The 20,637-nt window shown below is 32.4% G+C and overlaps 1 protein-coding gene across 1 annotated transcript in view; it reads right to left on the reverse strand.

The window, feature by feature from the left end:
* Positions 1 to 9,844, reverse strand: part of LOC118199048 (uncharacterized) — a 71,295-nt gene extending 61,451 nt beyond the window's left edge. The window contains exon 1 of the mRNA XM_035370835.2: positions 9,690 to 9,844. Coding sequence (XP_035226726.1) covers positions 9,690 to 9,717 — 28 coding nt within the window. The 5' untranslated portion in view covers positions 9,718 to 9,844. The remainder of the gene's footprint in view (positions 1 to 9,689) is intronic.
* Between the last annotated feature and the right edge of the window lie 10,793 nt (positions 9,845 to 20,637).

Genomic DNA, 20,637 nt, shown 5'->3' on the forward strand with positions numbered 1-20,637 from the left:
GTATATAAAAATCTAAGGACAACATTAATTACATTGGGGGGATTATCTTTGTGTGGCAACAAAGACTAAACAGTTATTAATGCAGAATGCTTATTTTCTGTCCTTTTACTTCATTACAATCTGCCCCTGAATCTCTCTACTCATGCTGCAGTTTTTTTAAGAAAATCTTTACTGATAATGAAATCACCTGGAAAATGCATGTTTGTTTTACAAATGCAAGCAATTACATTGATGCAAAATTGTACCCAACTGTATATTACTGTAACAACAACATATTTTATTGATAATAAAATTTCTCTCTCTTTTTTTTTTTTTTTTTTCTTTTGGTAGATTGGCAGGCTTATTTTACAATTTCTGTAACTGTCAGATGCTAGAATACAATTTTATCTACTGCATGAAAACAAACTCAATCTGTGTTAAAAATCACAACTACAATCAAGCCTGTTTAATGTGCCTATCATGGATGCTGACTTTTTGCACATTAAAATACATCCCATTATTCAAGCCAACTTAATAAAAATTTAAAAAATGTGGCACAGTTTAAAGATATAAAAATAATTTATTTAATTTGGGGTTCAGCCTCTTAGAAACAAGACTGCCAAGTTTCTGCTATACCATTTCAAAACACTAGCAATAATCAGTTAAACTAGACTAATTTGTTTCTGCTATAAATGCAGCAACAACTGCCTGATACACAAATATAAATTTAAAAAAAAAAAAAAAAGAAAAGAAAAGAAATGAAGTACAATAATTAGTACAGAAAAACATATTTTAAAATTAAACAAGTTCAGCCACAACATTTACTATACTTACACAAAAAGATTTTAACATCACAGCAGATCCCTCATTCACATAACTAGCACAGAGTTACTGCCTGATAAAACTACTTTTAGCCTCTTTCTCGTAAATTTCTATAAGATTATTATTATTATTAACTCTAACAGGTAGTCAAATTCCACAAAAACCTGCATGAAAAGGTTATATTTTTAGATCTTATCCAATGTAAAAATTATAGGTTCCTAACATCTGCAACAAATGTTTTACACCTTTAAAAATTATGACATTTTATCACTCCAACCCAAACCTTCAGATCTATATAATTTTATTTCTTTTCCTTTTTGTTCACCTTTATTTTCAAGTATTTGTAAATATCAAGAGCAATTTTCTTATGAATAATTCCAAGTGATCTACAGGAATATTTAACCTTGTACTGCTAGATATTTATGTCTTCAACAGTTTTCAGTTATGCCAGGTACTTTATTTGATACCAGTATGATATTTTGCTTTACAGGATTAACCTATTTACTTCATTTCAATTCTTATTAACCTGGCAGTTATGCCAGGAACTTTATTTGATACCAGTATGATATTTTGTTTTACAGGATTAACCTATTTACTTCATTTCAATTCTTATTAACCTGGCAGTTATGCCAGGAACTTTATTTGATACCAGTATGATATTTTGCTTTACAGGATTAACCTATTTACTTCATTTCAATTCTTATTAACCCAAAGGGGCAATTTGCCCAGAGGAGCTTTTCGTTTTGATATTTTGCGTTGATTCACTATAAATAGCGAATCACTTTTTAAATTGTTGCCACCAAATACTACAGCCCTGTATTATATTTAAAGAAATTAAATAATGAAGAATCTATATAAATGTATGTAATTTTCTCACACTGTGGTTAAACAATGGTAACTAGAGCCATCAAATTTTGAATAAGGTACATCTCCACCTGAATATGGGCATCTTGAAGCCAAAATTTGGAATTTGTTTTATTATTTATTTCATATTTTGTAAAGTATTTATGAGTTTCCGATTAAGAAACTCAACGATTTCAAAGCGAGCAATGGCAACACTGTACGGGGGGGGGACATTTTTATCTCCAGCACACGAGACTCTGTATCGGACATTCTAAAGATACACTCTTTTAAATATTTTGTGATATTGCTGTTGAATTGAATTTTATGGTTTACATGTGAAGAACACGATATTTAATAAATAAAGGTAACACACAAAACAATAATAATAATAATAAAAAATCCCTTTGGGTGTAATATAAAATCTGATAGTTTTCAGATTTTTTCTTATCTAATACAATAGATTTCACTTTATACTTGCATTCCTTTCCTACTTCTATTATTGCTGCCTTAGCTACTTGTACACAGTAGCTAAGGCTGCAATCTTTTTCTCAGATATTATATTTACAAATAGAAAATAATTACTAATATAAATAGCAATAATAGGGTCATTATAAATATTACTCCAATCATTTTGAATCAGTGTAACTGTTTAATTTATTTTTACTTTCCAGCTTCAATTCATTAAGCCCTTTATCCATTTATATTTGTTGATTATTCACATTATCTAACCATATGTTTCTTTAAAATGTGCATAACCAGGCCTTAGTAAACTAATGATATGTGTACAGATGGATGCTCTCTGGCACTAAAAGGAATATTTCAACTGTAAAAGTACTTTGCTATTGTTAGTGCAGGATTTATGTATAAGCTACACAAGCTACAGCTTAGGGCCCCCTAAAAATATATAGTATAACAGACTTATAAAGGGCCCCATATCTCAAATAGCTTAGGGCCTTATCAAGTACAAATCTGGCTTTGGCTGTTGCCATATCTTGGTTTCTTTGTCCTTTGAAGTTGTTTTAATTGCATAGTATTGGTTTGATGCGTCTTCTTCAGGTTCACTTTCTCCATTCTGTTTTGATTTCTAAGTAAGTGGAACTGAAACACCTTGCAAGTGACTAGATACTATGACAATTTTTCATGTCAGAAGGTAGGCTTACCTGCTGCTTATCTTTACTACCATTGTCACCACTTCATTTTATGGTGCTCTTTGCATAAGACACATTCTATCATAACCATCTACCTAATTTCTTTCTGCACACAAAATTCAATCTGTTGGCTTATGTAAGTATACATAAAATACTAATGCCAACAATTTCCTTTTGGCATACCATTCCATTCAAACTTCTTTTTTGACATACCATTCGTAAATATGAAACTATTCTTGAAGCAGGTTTGGGAAAACTGTCAGAGGTGAATCAGGAGTAATTCATTGATTAGTACACTAATGTGACGGTCATAAGCTCACTAAGCTAAGATTGATTTTCCCATTTCACAAATTAATTATTTTTATTTTTGTTTGTTTAATCACTTATGGTTTATGAAAATATTTTCATTTGAATAAATGTTGTTGTGTTATTCTTGTTTCTTATCCTCAAAAGATCTGACATATTGAATAAATGTGTTAGAAATAAGTAATGATAAAATCAAAATTTGGTGTCAAAATATAAAATAGATCAATGCATATCACGTATCAAATGATGTTTCAGAAACAATGCGCACATATATACAAAAATAATTTTTGACCTTAACTGCATTTGGGTTAATATAATTAGAGCATTATTTAAATCAGGCACTCAACTTCTAATATATTAATGAAACCATTTAATATAATGTCATACATTCATAAATATTTTAAGTCTAATGAAAATTATTACTGCAAATAAACTTTCTAATATATCTTGATGGTTTATTTGATAAAAGCATCTTGATAGAACCTTTTAAAAAATCGAATCACATTCCAAGGAGTCTGATATATTACAAAAATTAGCTATGGTAAAAGAAAATAGGTTTAATTCAAATATGCAAAATTAGATAAATTTGAGAAAATGAAATGACTAATTGAGGCATTGTCTGAAATTTAAGAACAGATACATATTATGTGATATAAAATAGATATTTACGTGGGGGAAAAATAATGAAGTTATAGAAAAAATAAATAAATAAATAACTAGAGGAACTGCATTAAATCATGATTATTTTTAAAATTTTTAATCAAGCAATCATTATGAACAACAAGAATGCTTTCAATAAATATTTTATGAGTCATTTGGACTTGAAGGAATCTCACACACAAGTTTACAGCTATCCCAAAACAACACAATGCAGTTAATTTTCGAACTAATCTACAATATCATTTAAATTCAGATAGCATAAGTAAATCAAGTGCAAAACCAAACCATGAAAATAAATTCACCAATTTAGCAAATTAAAATTAATCTAAAATTTTTTTTAAAAATGCATAAGTGAATGATTGCTGAGCAGGCAGGAGACAGACTTATCAAGGGGAAGTTGCCTCCATGCTTAGATTATTATTATATTTTCATAAATACGGATTTATACTTGATTTATATTTAAGAAATTTTTTTTAAATTACCAAGAAATTTTTTTTTAAATTACCGAAAAATAAAAGCAATCTTCTTATACACAATCTACTTTTAATATACAGCCTATAAATGTGTTTATCCTATACAAACATAACAAATAAATATATAATGAATATAGTAAAACAGGCAAATAAAATATGAGAGGAATCCAATTTGGGGGAGGGCAAGAGGAAATTAAATGTAGATGTTACTTTTCTGCAAAAACAATGTTGAATAATTAATTAAGAATTAAACTAATCATTAAGTATATTTGCACAAGTACTTTGGTGCAGTTTGACAACTTTTTAAAAAATAAAGGTGATTCAATGAATTTTCATATTGCAACTTACAATGGATATGGTTAACTAAAGAACTTTTATGGACATGGTTGTTAGTTTGGCAACTTCTAAGGTGGTTGTGATAATACATACAAATCATATATTTATAGTTAATATTTTATTTAATAAATAACTACAAATGTTCACTGTGTAAGGCATTACAATTTTTTATAACAAATGTTCAATACAAAGAAAATCAACCAAGAAATTAATATGATTTACACAAAAATCATTGTTTTTAATGTTTTCTATGCAAATAAATATATAACAGCTAATACAGTTCAATTTCCCAGAATCTCATAATCATGTAATAAGTGACCTAAAAATTATTACAATCTATTTTCTTTTCTTTAGTTATTGAGAAAAATCTGACTAAAATTGGATTATCAGTAAGGTATAATGAGTTCCAGAAAGGATTAGGATATCCTTTGTCCTTGTTAATTTAATAATCCTGGAATACTTTTAATAGCCAACAACAAAAGAAAAATTGTCATTTTAAGAGTAAATTTACTTAGATTTGATGTATATCATATATGACAAGAATATCAAAATAATGATGCCCTTGTATATATCATTAACTAATTTTAATAAAACGAGGCTCAAAATGTCTGGTAAGAAAGCACCATGAGTTTTTTTCCCCCTTCAAAAGGAAAATTAAAAGATTTCTGTAAATGCAATTGCCAAATTGTTCATTTGTCATAATAAAAGAACAAGCATAAATTCAGCATCAGAATTTTTATCAAAGAATTAAAAAATAACAGTTTGCAAGAAAAAGAAAGAAATTAGAAAACATTCTCATGAATAACAGTCAGTTTTCCCTAAAAAGTGCTCTATGAAATCATCTCTTAGGCAGATAGCCATCAATTACTTTGCCATATTCAAATAACCATTAAAGACAATCTTTAAAAAAAGATGGAATTTTTTGAATGATAGGATGATATTTATACTAAAACTAAATATGCTGAGTTAGATCACATATTAAAATGAAATAGATTGATAAGGATGACATCTACATTTAAACCAAATAAAGATTGAATTTTACAAGCCAGAAAATAATGAAAAAAATAATACATTTAGCATAATATATTTTCCATTGCATGTACTAATACAAAGATGGCCAGATAGAGTGAAACATTTTATATCATGCTAGATAAATATACATTTAGACTAACATGGGAACGGAATATACCTTCTGTACATTAGATATTATGCAATTATATTAAAATATTTCATGTTTGTTATTAGATGTATTATGAATTAAATGCATTTTTTATTTAAATCAATCAAATTAAAAAGTAAAAAAAAAATATTATTCTTCAGAACTGTATCTATTGTTTTTGAACAGCTTAATTTGTTTATGAATAACAAGCAAATTAAACCTGAAAGATAAATATTTTACAATTTGATGAATGTCAGAAGATTCAAATGAAAAATGCACTTACAGTGAAGCAATGCTAAATCATGTTTCGAGACTAACAGCCTTAGGGCTAAAAGGTATATAACTAAGAGACTGCGTACATTAAAAAAAAAATTACTGTCATTTGAGGAAAAATTTTTTATGAATGACTAATGTCATTCATACATTTAATATATTGCTTATTGTTATTACATTTAAGAATACTGCTGCAGCATTTAAATTGAGACACAAATAAACAAAATACTCAAAAATGTTTAAAAAATTTCATAACTTTATGGTGCAGATAAAATTATGAAAATAAAGAACGAAAATGTGCTACGATCAAATCAATGGATGAAAATTGTACCCAGACTATACAGAAAACTAACCAGTTAAAAGAAAATCCACCCTGCTAAAAAGAAATTAAAATTCCTTTTGGAGTTTAATAACAAAGATATCTCTAGAATTCCTGATGGATAAATTAAGTCACATGACAGATTATGAAAATTCCAGAATTTATATTACAAATAAAAAATTCGCAGAAAATACAAAATCAGACTCATCTACCCACACTAAATGAATAATATGCAGTAGAAAGCATAACACTATATAGCACCTTTAGGGTAAGGCATCAATTAGTGTAGACTTTTGCTGTGGCCAATTCGCTTAAAGACGGCAATTAGGACATGGCATTATCATGAATGCATTCTCTGTTAATTACCCACATACATTCACATTATTATTGTTTAGAATTTAGGAATGACAATAATTTTTTTAAGTAAAAATAACAATATTTAATATTATTGATAATATAATAATAATAAACCCCATTTAATTCAAAAGCTTCTAATTTAACAATCTGAAAGCTAATTTTTTGGTTGTACAGTACGGATGGCACCTATGAAAAGAATAAATTCGCAGTATATTTCTCTTCAAATAAGACAGCAGAATTAAATTATTAATGATTCCTAAGTTTGCTTAGTTCTCTTTATACATCTCAAGCAAATGATAGACTATTTTAAAAAAAAAAATCAATAATTTATCTTTGGTCTTTTCAGGTCCTCATTTTATTTTAAATTTCAGTACACTAATAATGAATACAGCAACAGCTACAATCTTACTAAAAAAGTCCTTAGGCAATTATATGAAAATTATTTGAAATAATTTGTACATTTGCAATTCTAGAACAGTATTCTGCAAGACTACATAGCAAAAATAGGTCAAGCTACAGCAGTTTGCGATATCATTGACTGACTGACAAGCTAGTTGCTTCAGAACACAAAAATCATTTTTATTTATAGAATTCATAAGCCTTACAAAAAAATAAATAAATAAATAAATAAATAAAAAATTCTACAATAGAAAATGTTAATGTACAAAGTAAGGAAATAATTATTAACCTTATTTTTTATCAGTATCTTGAAACAATATATCATAATGAATAACAAAATATAAATAACCACTAGAAATCAATTTTTATTAAACAATTAAAAAAAAATAACCGTTTCCAAATATAAGAAAGAAATTAAATAAAAAGTAATGGATTCTTTGAATGATAAAAATGATATTCAAAATGGCCAACATAAACAGTCTAATAGCATAAAATTATTTTTGCTTGATTATCAAAATTTCCTTTGATATTAATATTGTGCAATTTATGTTTTACGATTACCTAACTCATATATTAATTTAATAAATTATGGCTCTAATCAGTCTGCAAAACTAATTAAGATTAGGTGATTTATGATAATAAAAATTATATTTTAAATTAATTTCTCAAAGATAAGTACATAAAACCTTATATTTTATTTTAGTTATTTATAACTACAACATTTATATACTTTCTTTAATATACTGCATTTTTGCTTTCCTTATTACTTCTCTGCAGCAAATAGACTTTTTCATATATGTAGTTATTACTTGAATAACAATACATATATTTTGTAGCTATATTTTAATATCATATTCATACACATGCAGGGGATTTTCATGATAACAAAGCACTTTATGAATGTCTATGGTAAATTTCTTGCTTTCAGAAGTTATGAAGAGAATCATAATTGAGTAAGACATGACTATATGTGTGTGTAATATATAATGGAATATATCATATAATTGATACTTAGCAATTATATTATAAGAGTAATGATTATTTTCATTTAAACATAAAAGAACATTATCATTAAAAAATTAAATACTTTAAAATCCCCTCCTCCAGCTTTCCCCCTTATAGGTATATTTCATTCTTTAAAACTTAGTTACTAATTAAAATGCATATTTTATGAAATTTATTTTGCATTATTAATTCTAGGAAATGTATTTTAAAATATTTCACATTAAAAGGTGTATATTAATAAATTCTACCATAAATTCCCAAAATTACATTAAAAGCATACTTAAAAATACATATATTTTTAATATAAACAAAACCAAAAATAAATGTAAGAAAAATATGTAAAAATGGCTCATAGCAATTTTTTTCCCTCCCCCACTGTTTATAAAAGTTTCTTTTCAATTATCATTTTACACAGGAGATGTAGTTAATTATTTTTTAGGACAGTTTGAGCAATAAATAATGAGCCATTAAATGTAAAATATGAATCTAAATATTAATAAGAGTGGTTAATTTTCACGTATCTATTCATTAAGAAAAATTACTTCCGTCCAAAAAATGAATTTATTATTAAACATGTAGAGAATTATTACAAGAATTTTTGCATAACACATCTAAAGCAGCTTATCAAATCTTTTCAATAAATGGAATAATATGTGTAAAAGAAAGATAACGTATGTTTACTACGTCAAATGAAGGTAACTGTCATATTAAAATTTATCATTACGTAAATACGTTTCAATACATTTATAAAAGTATAATATATTCTTCTCACTATTTACCTACGTATACGATTCCCCCCCCCCAAAAAAAATATTACATCATTTTCTAATCGAACAATTTACGCATGTTTACGATATAAATAATTCTGGGTAAAAATGAAAGGCTGTATTATAAAATATAAATTTTATGCCCACTAATTTATAAAACGCTACTGCGGGAAGCGTAATACTCAATAACACTGTTAATTACGCAGTAAATAAGATCATAAATAACAACCTTCACCATTCTCTAAACAAAGAATGTCGTACTTAATAGCATATAACGGCTGGCTAATTGTAAGTAGTCTTGGCAAAATATTAGTTTTATTACCACGTTTATCAGTTGAATTTATGAGTTTAATAAATTTGTAATTTTAATGAAATCTTCCAGGAAGAAATCATTCTATATTACATGGAAATCCTTTACATGGTAAATTACTTTATTTCGAAGTTAATGTAACTGTCTACATTAAATTCAGTACAATAGTGTACTACCAAAAATTTTATTTATTATTCATAACACACGAATTTGCAGTATCGTGGGAACACTCCATTCAATGACCGGGGAATAAAATGTCCATTCCGTGAAAATCAAAACTGAACAAATGTAAACAAGAGGTGGTATTAGAAAAAAAGCAATATGTTAGAAAAACAAAAAAGAAATAATTGTTACTTTTGAAAACATAAGTTTGCCAAATGAGAACGCGTGCAAAAAATTTGCGCCTTATTCTCGATAACCTCTTTGCAAGGCTTAAAAGGGGAAGTCACCAAATTTCGCAACGACCATTTGTCAAAAATATTTCTCAAATTTAAATAAATGACTAGAAGCCAGTGTAATTCAATGCATCTTACCTCGAAAAGTCTGTGATGTATTTTGCATGTCGTAACAATATCTTTCTTAGTTTTTTATCTCTAGCTGCTGTCCGACAAATTCAAGTGAAATATGCATCTGGGTTCTAGAATATAAAATTAGACGCGCGAAGACAAAAGTTCTCCTGACCGTTGTTTATCCGGAGAAGTACCGATAATGTTTTTTTTTTTTTTTTTTTTCGCTTTCCAGTTTTTTTATTAATCTCGCTAAAAACTGAAGTGGAATGAGGCTATGGATGATATTTTCATAGAAAGCTTTATATTTTTAATAATAAAATTTGAAAAATAAATTGACAAAATCAAAGAAAATTCTTTTATAATTAAATTAATATTTATTTAAATGCTAAAAACTATTAGGAAAATATTTTCAGAATTTCAAAAAAAAAATTTTTTTGCTATGCTGGTAAATTTAATTTCTAAGAAAAATAAAATTATTATTTTCTACAATTTTCTTTATTGGTACTAGACATCTGTTATACTCTGGATGAGCTTCCTGGCTCATTTCTTATGAAACACTAAAGCATTAGTAAGAGAGAAGAAAATCGAAAGCAATTTAAATTTGCAATAAATATCAATTTTTCATCATCATCACATCTATATTTTAATTTACACAATAAGTAAAGATACTTCTGTTTTATATGTCTTTCATTGACTCCGGTAAACTCTGCACTCAATGTTACTGGCAACATTGAACCAGTTTTACGGGGGAATGGTGTATACACCTGGGTACCTGGGCTGAAGGCCCTACCCCTATTTAATAAAATAAAAAAATTACTAATTATGTGAGCATTAAACCCAAAGAAAATTTCTAAATAATAATAAAAAAATTTAGCTATATGAAGAGATTTAAGTAACAAAATGCATAATGAATTTTGTCACAAATAACTTTAAAGTATGTCGTTATATTATAATAAAAAGGTAATAAAGTTAAGCAAAATATTAACATTAACTTCTTAATAACATGTTAATATAAGATAAGAATTTAACAAATGTTGTGAAACAGAGCCGACTAATGGGGGAAGCATCTGATACAAGCTTTTCGAGCCGATGACAAATATCCTGAAAAGGAGACACACAGCAATTGGAAGAATAAACAAGAAGTAGGTGTAACTCCTTCGGTGAAAAATTTAAAAGGGGAAAAGAATAAAAATGCAGGTAAACAATGGATAAGTTTGAGCAATTTGAAATATTAAATTGGCACTGGTCCTGTCAAACAAAATACGAAATATATACTCATGTGAGAGAAGATATATACATAAAACAATACGCATAGTTTCAATATATAATACAAGTGCTGGATAATAATGCAGGTAACAGTAAGGAAACATCCATCAGTATTTACATTATGTATGGCCGTAGGGCGTTTGCAGTTAGCAGGATCATTAATGTCGTAATTACATATTTTACTGGCAGGGTTTTGAATATTTTTTTGGCTTTCGAAAAAATTCCTTGCTAATTTACAATAAATAGTATAAAGCTGGTCCATTTTGAGCTCAAAATGGATACGGTTATTACGAATGTACCAGGGTGAGTTTGAAATTTGACGTAATATACAATTTTGGGCTGTTTGGAGCCTCTTTCTGTCTGATTTGCAAGAATATACCCATACTGGGCAGGCTTAACAGAGCATCGGCAACATTGAATACGTGTACACTAATGCCTAGCATTTCCTCTGCAACAGGAATACATGGACACTAATGGAATTTCCTCTGCACCTAGCATTTCCATTGCAGTTCGAAAACATGTCTTTGCTCAACTAGTCGGACGCCTAGCATTTTCCCATCTAGATTGACTAATCGCCAACTTGGGACGTGTAGACACTTTGAACCCTAATAGGTGGGAGATGGAGGAAGGCGGACTAGATATCTAGTTGGCCTTGGGTGGAGGTTATTAATGGGTTTGATATAGCAAAGATTAGTACATATTATATTAATATACTCTTTATTTTATTCTTAGACAAAAAACCAATGATATGTTTTATTTTGTCCATTTTACTGCTGACACATTGCCTGTAGTTCCTGATTAATGCAAAACGTCAGAATCGACGAAGTCCTAAAAGTCCGCCCGCTATTTAATTCCTTTTATCTGCAACTTTCGTAGAAAGCTTCGAAACAAAAACAATATTTCGACTTATTATATATGATTATGCTTAACATGTGACGAAAATCATAAATATAGCATCATGTAATTCTATATCCACAATCTCGTATCCCAACTTTTCAGTTGCCTTAATGTGCAGCTAAATTTCTCTTCCATAATTTCTCTCCATAGAAGAAATTCCATACTATTTTATTCTTTTCCTGCCGTATTTCAATATTTTTTCTAATGAGTTGTATTCAAAATCACTTTAAATCGTTTATATTTGCATAACGTTTGACCAAGGGTTGTTTATGTATTGAATGCTTGGGTATCAAAACACGGCGATCATTTTAAAACATTTTTCATTAAATTATATCTCTGACATATCTAAATAAGACCAGTTTATCTTCTCCCAAGAGAGAATTCATGCATTTGAGAATTAAACCAGGATTGCGTGTCTTAAAATCTGAATTCATATTATTAGTTGATCCACCAAGTTACAACCTGTCTTTATCGTACGTAAAAACTTATAACGCGTTAACCTAGAGTATGGTAATTAATTATACGGATATCTAGAAAAAGATTTATCAATAAGATGAACTAATCGTTTCCGGCGATAGAAGTAAGAAGATTACCGATTGTCAGCCCATTTTCAAAGCCCATATCAGAAACATTTATTTCCGAGGGTTAGCGAATTATCATATTGGTACAATCGTAATATCAGAGGTTGCATTTACGTCTAGTTCGTATTCGAAAAAATTCACAAACACATTGTTGGGACATGATGTAATCACGTTTTGAAAGTTCGAGTAACTATTCATAGGAGTTTGAAATAAACTTCAGGTACTCTATTACGGAAAGAAATGTTTAAGAATTATATAATAATTACGGTGGAAAATTAAAAAAATCTGATGACTATAATTTTCGTAAGAATTTACTTTCAACTTAATTTTTTATATTTTCCTCGACATTTTCTAGTGCATTAAGTAAATCTTAATAATGGCAGTAAAGTACCAATAAAATTTGAAAATAGCCTGAGGAATATGCTACGTTTCTTTCAGAAGACGGTTACTCTGTTGTGAAGAAATAAAAGGGTGCAAAAAAATTGGTCCAAATTACAAGATTATTTATTATACAATCAAGTTTAGCATGAAAATATGTCATTTGAATAAAGTTGATAACGAATTAATTTCCTACGAAATAAGGCCATAAAATTGATCTTTAGTGTTATTTATAGAGACAATTTACAAATGCATTAAAATATCTCGGCCATTTGTATGCAAAATGTTTCTTCAGAATATTGACCCCTTGGCAATTTTCATACATCGCTTCTATTTGCTTCAGAAATAGCACCAGTTTGCAAAGGTTTGCTGCAAGTAGCTTCTTAAGCCATCTTTCTGACTGTCCCAAAATAATGAGATACGGTTACATTAGATGAAATGTAAACACATAAATTTATTTATCATACGGTGACAGTAAAAGAGTTCTCCTTTTCTTCATTTTCCCAAATTAAAGAGGGGTTAAAACTTCAAAAACTTTATGCAAGTGGAAAACATTTCCACGAAGACGCATGATTTCAGCCATAGAACACAAAACTGTATGCAACTAAATCTGGTAAAGTGGATCTAAAAAAATTCCTTCTGCCTAACACAAATTCTGACTCTTTTTGGCGTCCCAAGCCTTATGAATACGTCGCTGGCCTCTTTGTTTCAGAGCATTCTAACGTTTTTCTCCTAGCTAGATAAAACTTTCAATATCTTTAATTGCGAAAAGAATCTACTGGAAAAGGACGGGAGTAATAATCTTTTGGAAAATATACATTAAACTATATATCTTAGCCTTGGTTTTATTAGCATAATTTGGCGTTATTTCTACAATTAAAAACTTGCTCTTAGAAATAAGGCTTTTAAAATATAATTGATACTTCATGAAGGTATTTCTTTATAGCGATAATAAAAACAAAAACGAGGCTTTGCTAAGATAAGACCTCAAATCAGGTTCAATGTTTCAGTTCATAGAAAATGCACATGGCGGTCTGATAATTAAGGGAAAAAAACAACTGAATTTACAAAACTAAAATAAGGAAACTGTAAATTCTGCAGTATTTTTTATTCAAAATACATCCCTTTTGCACTGGTACCTCAATTGGCACTATCTAAGAAAGTCTGAAATAACCTGCGTATATCTTTAAAGGATACTGTCAGCAGATTCAATGTTACAACCCTTTAATCTTTAAAATAACCTAAATATCTATAGCTTCGTCAGCGAGGAGTATATTCAATGTCAACTTCAAATTTAGGAACAAAGCATAATCACACAAATGAGTAATAGAGTGGATGGTTAAACATACTGTTACGAAATGTTCAGGAGCGGTAAGATGGCTTCTTCGCAAAGCAGTTTTAGGGTTGCCATAAAATGCAAAGGGACGACAGGGTTGCCACATTTGGCGAGAAACCGCCCATTCAGTGGGCAAGGGGTGACATCTGTCCCCGGGCGCAGCATCCAAGGGGCGCAAAATTGATGCTACAAGTTTTAGAATGAAATGTTTTCCATTCTTGGAACACAGAAAGGGGCGCAAAATCTTTAGTTGTCCCCGGGCGCTTAAAACTTTAGCTACGCCTCTGCGCCCATTTGGCGACAAAATTGGCGATATGTAATGGACGGATGGAGAATCTTCTGGAACAAATTCTTACTGGTTTAGCCCAGAATGTTCTCGAACACCAGTCGAAAGCTATATAAATCCTGCTAGTTCGCAGTCAGTTAGTGTGTGTGCCTCGTCTAGCGAGCTGATAGTCAGTCATTGAGCGAGTGTCTCGAAGTCTAGCGCCGAGTTGGTCATCGAGTGCATCGAGAGTCTTTTAGTGCATCGTCGAGTTTTGTCTTAGACTGTGCTGAGTCAAGAGCTATACTCTTGTGTATCGTCGAGGCCAGGAACAAATCCAACACGACGGCCCTGTATTAAATTAAACGGGAGAAATATCAAGTTCGTTAAAAATCTTAAATATCTAGGAGTAACATGGGACCCCGGTCTAACCTTTATTCCTCATATACAAGACCTTCGTGTTAAAACATCTCGAATAGCGAGAACAGCGCGTCAATTTCAGGGCAAGAATTGGGGTCAGAGCCCCCATTTTCAAAAACTGTTATATCTCACAGTTGCAGAGAAAATCGCATTGTATGCAGCCCCAATCTGGGCAAACCCAATGGGAGCCAGGAAAATCCGTCAACTATCAGCCTTGCAAAGACCTTTTGCGATAAACCTATGCAAAGCATATCGAACTACACCCACAAATGCAGCACAGGTACTAGCTGGTATTATACCACTGCATATCAAAGCCCTAATGGAATCTGCATATGCCCACCTGATCCACTTGCGCCGAGATGCGACATTTGGAAACACTACCTATAGCCCAGTCCAATATGAGCATCGGGGCGACGTATTGCGTACACATCCCTCAATAAAAGGAACAGGCATACGCACAGTTAAATCCAACTGCCTTCATCGAGACACCCTCACGAAGATATACACGGATGGCTCGAAGCATGAACTTGGAGTAGGTAGTGCCTTTATACACTATGACGGTTCAAACACCGAATACACATGGAAAGGACATCTGAAACCGGAAAACAGCGTCTTTCAGGCGGAAGTTACTGCTCTCACAGCAGCGGTACAGCATATACTCAACAACAATATACAGGCAGCTACCATATACACGGACAGCCTTTCAGCAATAAATGCAATAGAGAATCAACACCATGTATCGCCGAGCATCATTAACTTGCAAGACATCCTGCAGCATAATCGTCACACTAAAATTACCTGCCCCACCATCCTATCTAAAGCGTCATTTGCAGGGACAAGCAATACGACCATGGCAAGAAGAATGGACTAATGCGGAAACAGGGAGACGCACCTATGAGCGTATTTCAAAGGTATCAACTGACCGCCTTATCGCCATTGCTCCTTTGGTAAACTACATAACAGGTCACGGGCCGTTCCCGTCTTATTTTCATCGACATGGGATATCAAATACAGACATCTGTGTCTGTGGAGAAGACGGAACGCCAGACCACTACCTATTCAGGTGCCCTCTGACAGATACCATGCATCTTTTCATGCCCACGAGCAACATAACTGCCTACCACCGACTGATAATTAAGCACAAGGGAAGCATTAATGCAATATGTAAAATCATAAAATTTATCGCGGCACTAGGTCAGGATATTTGCCAGCCCATTTAATCAACATAAGGTTTTCCACTGCATTTATCCAGGAAACTACAATTTACACACGCGTACCTTATATCTTATACCTAAACAGAACTTAAACTGGTTTGAGAACTCTGGCACAATAGCAAATATTTAATGAACTTTAACGCTGTCATGTGTCCTTATTAGTTCTATACAAGCACAGTATTATGTGCTTTTGTCAGTATTATAACTACTCTGTAGCATGTCTTCCTATTAGCATCATATCAGCTCTCTGTATCATATGTTTATATTAGCACTTATTACTCATATACTATCATATGTATCTTTGTATACCTTAATATTTATTTGCACAATGTGTTTTATTCGTATTATATCTGCTTTGCTATTAGTATCATATCAGCTCTGCACCATGTGTATTTATTGGCATCATATTTACTTTGTACCAAGTGTATTTACTCGTTCTTCACCTGTACTGCATCTACTCAGCACCATGTCATTTAATTAGCTCTATATTTGTTCTGCATCATGTATGTACATTAATATCATATTTGCACTGCATTATGTGTTTCAATCGTATGACAGCCTAAGTTCATGCACTATGAGTTGTCTAATCATAAGTTTTTTTATACATATACTATCATATGCATTATGTGAAACACCAACTGTTTACCCCAAATATTTATCTGCATTAAATATTTTCATTTGTATTACATCTACTTTACATCATGCGTTCCTATTAGTACAACATATGCTCTGTACCATATGAGCCTATAAGCTATTTATCTGTTCTGCATCATGTATATTCATTAGTATCATATCTGTCCTGCATCAAATGATTTTAATCGTACTATACCTGCTCAGCGGCATGTGGCTTTTTTTCTCATATCTGATCTGTATCATACGTGTTCAAGAACTTAAACTGCACTGCATAATGTATTTTCATGTATCTCTCTTAGTATTATATCTGCCCTATGTCACGTTTTTTAATTATCTCTATATTTGCTCTGCATCATGTGTATATATCAGCATCATACCTGCTCTGCATAAAGTGTTTCTATCATGTGTTCGCCTAGGCTCCTGCACTATGAGTTGTCTCATTAAAATATTGCTACACACATACTATCATATGTTCTAACACCAACTGTTTACCCTAATATTTATATGTATCATATGCTCCTATTTGTATTATATCTGCTTTGCATCATGAGTTTCTATTAGTATAACATATGCCCTGTACCATTTGTGCCAATATGCTTGCATCATGTGTTTCTCATTAGCATTATCTCTGTCCTGCATCATGTGCTTTTAAATAGCATCATCCTGCCCAAAGTCATGTGTTTTTATCAGTATTATAGTTGCCCTGAATCATGTCTTTTAATTAGCTCTATATTTGCTCTGTATAATGTGTATATACTATTAACATATTTGCTCTGCATCATGTACTTCTATCATGTGTTAGCCTAGGTTCATGCACTATGAATTGTCTCCCCATAAGTATTATTACTCATATACTACCATCTGTTTCATATGTAAACCAAAAGTTCATTGCTAATAATTATTTGCAACTTATGTTATTATCTGTCTTAAAACTGCCCTGCATCATGTGTTTTAATTAGTATATACGCGTGCTTTATATCTGGCAATGTTACACGCGTGCTTTATATCTGGCATGCACCATATGTTTTCACTGGTATCACAGCTTTATCTCTGCTCTGCATCCTGTGATCTTACCAGTTTTATTACACGTTATTATATGTCACATAGTATTACATCTGCCCAGCATTATATGTTCTAACAGCATCATATGAATGCATTATTAGTACTCTACTTAGTAGTCTGTGAGTATGTTCTGTGTATTTTAAGTGTTTTTGTGTGTACTGTATGGTTTAAATGTTATGGGTGTTATGTGTTTGAGGTTATTCAATGCTGTTATGTGTATTATGTCTTACATTATTATGCCACCTCCCCCTTTTTTTAGATTTCCTGTAACCATTGTAATCCTCAAACTTTCAAATGTCATACACATCACTCGTAATGTAGACTATGTCAACCGCCCTTGTATGGCCATGTAACTTTCTCATTAAGCTTCAAATATACTCCCGAGGCAGCCTGATGAGGCTCCAGGGAGTTGTTGCCACTAGATAGTGGAGGACGCGGGGCATATGCCTGTTTACCTATGTTAAACATCAGGCGCCCTCGTCCTCCGTCACCTGTCACCTGTGTATCGTCGAGTGCATCGCGTGGAGAGTCTCGAGAGTACGTAAAGTTCCGAGAACGACCAAGCAGAGTTGGGAGCTATACTCCTTTGCAGTGAAGCTGTCTCCATCGTTATTGCCTAACAGTGTGAAGGCTGTATCGCTGAACGTGTCAGCGTGTTTATAACAGTTCGACGACTGTAAAAGTGACTTTGGAGCTGTCCTAAGAATATTGGTAAATAAAGTGTGTTTCGATATTTCATCAAGTGTCGTCGTTATTCACTCCAAATCTACAAACCCCGTACGAACGGGAAGGAAGAAAATAACGCAACAACTGGTGTCATAAGTGGGGTTTTTGAAATTCAGTAGCCAGGTTAGAGAAGCATGGTCAGTCCGCAATAAGAATTTTTTGCCATAGAGATAATGATGGAAATGTTCTATGGCCTTTACGATAGCAAGCAATTCTTTACGGGTGACGCAATAATTCCTTTGCGGTTTGGACAAGCATTTACTCCAATAGGCTATTACTTGCTCTTGACCATTAATCATTTAAGAAAGGACAGCTCCCACATTTCGTTGCTTGCATCTGTGTCCAATATAAATTCTTTGTCTGTCTGTGGATATGCGAGCACGGGCGTAGATGTTAATGCCGTCTTCAACTGATTCAAGGACTTCTCGTACTCCTCAGTCCCCACGAATTTTTGTTTACTTTCTGCTAATTTATGCAGAGGCCTTGCGACGTTGGAGAACCCCGTCAAAAATCTTCTGTAATAAGTACAGAGTCCCATAAAGCTCCGTAGTTGATGAATATTCACAGGACGTTCCCAGTCCTGAACTGCTCACACCTTTTCTGGATCTGTGCGGACACCTTCGGCAGAGATGACGTGCGCGAGATAGGTAACTTCACTTTGGAACAACTTTCATTTCAAAGGACTCAGTTTAAGGTTGGCACCTCTCAATTTCTGGAACACCTTCCTGATATTTGCTAGATGTTCCTCGAAAGTACGGCCCACTATAACGATGTCGTCTAGGTAGACCAGACAGGATTCGTAAGATAGACCACGAAACACTGTCTCCATCAGGCGTTCAACTGTTACATGGGCGTTACAGAGTCCAAAGGACATAACTTTAAACTGCCAGAGTCCTTGACGGGTTGTTTTCTCTAGGTGACAGTTTTCTCTCTATCATCAGGATGAATTTCCACTTGCCAGTATCCACTCTTGAGGTTCAGAGTGGAAAACCACTTGTGTCCTGATAGGGTGTCTAGAGTATCGTCAATCCTGGGAAGAGGGTAATTGTCTTTCTTAGTGACATTATTTAGTCTCCGGTAGTCGACACAAAATCTTGTCGAGCCATCTTTCTTCCGAACGAGAACTAGAGGAGATGCCCTTGGACTTGTGGATGGTTCGATGATATCATTTTCTTGCATCTCCTCCAGAAGATTTCCAAATTCTTTCTGTTTTGCGAATGGTAAACGTCTGGGATGCTGCTTTATCGTAGAGTGATCCCCCGTATCAATGCGATGTTGTGTCAGTTTTGTGCGGCCAAAATCTCCGGATGACCTAGAAAATAGATCTTCAAATTCCTTAATTGTTTTCTCTGCCGCACGTCTTTGTTCATGGGTTAAATTTGCACTCTGCAGAAGTTCTTCCATTAATTTCCTAGTTGCCTGAGTCGGAATTTCAAGTGGGGCTTTGTTAACGCAAGTAACTGGAGTGCATGCACTTCACCCTTTTGGATGTTTCTTGGTCTGTGGCTAACATTCGCCACTCTCACAGGGATGAAATCTTTCGAAAGGTCTACTAATGAGCAGGCCACTAATACCTCTCTTGGGCTATTTTCAGGGTATTCAATTAGTCCAAATCTGAAGCTATTCTTTTCTAAGGAGCCGGCTATTAATAATTCTGTCATCGGAGGGATGGTGACATCTGTTTTTGTTGTTACTTGGTGAGCTGAGGGAATGCCGCTCTTCTTTTTAAACACAGTTATATCTTCTTTTGCAGAGTGCATTTCGTTACGTTTAAAGCCCAACGTAAAGTCGTACTTCCGCAAAAAGTCCAGTCCGAGTATTAATTCGTCCGCGATGTTAGCGACGAAAGCTAAGTGCTGGTAGGTCAGTTGTTGCGTTATTTTCTTCCTTCCCGTTCGAACGGGGTTTGTAGATTTGGAGTGAATAACGACGACACTTGATGAAATATCGAAACTCACTTTATTTACCAATATTCTCAGGACAGCTCCAAATCCCTTTTACAGTCGTCGAACTGTTATAAACACGCTGACACGTTCAGCGACACAGCCTTCACAATGTCAGGCAATAACGGTGGAGACAGCTTCACTGCAAAGCACCCGAGTACAGCTCCCAACTCTGCTTGGTCGTTTTCGGAACGTTACTTACTCTCGAGACTCTCCACGCGATACACTCGACGATACACAAGAGCAGAGCT

Source organism: Stegodyphus dumicola, chromosome 2 (assembly GCF_044657685.1).
Source record: "Stegodyphus dumicola isolate Sdum_Otavi_A_Nest chromosome 2, ASM4465768v1".
NCBI classification, from domain to species: Eukaryota; Metazoa; Arthropoda; class Arachnida; order Araneae; family Eresidae; genus Stegodyphus; species Stegodyphus dumicola.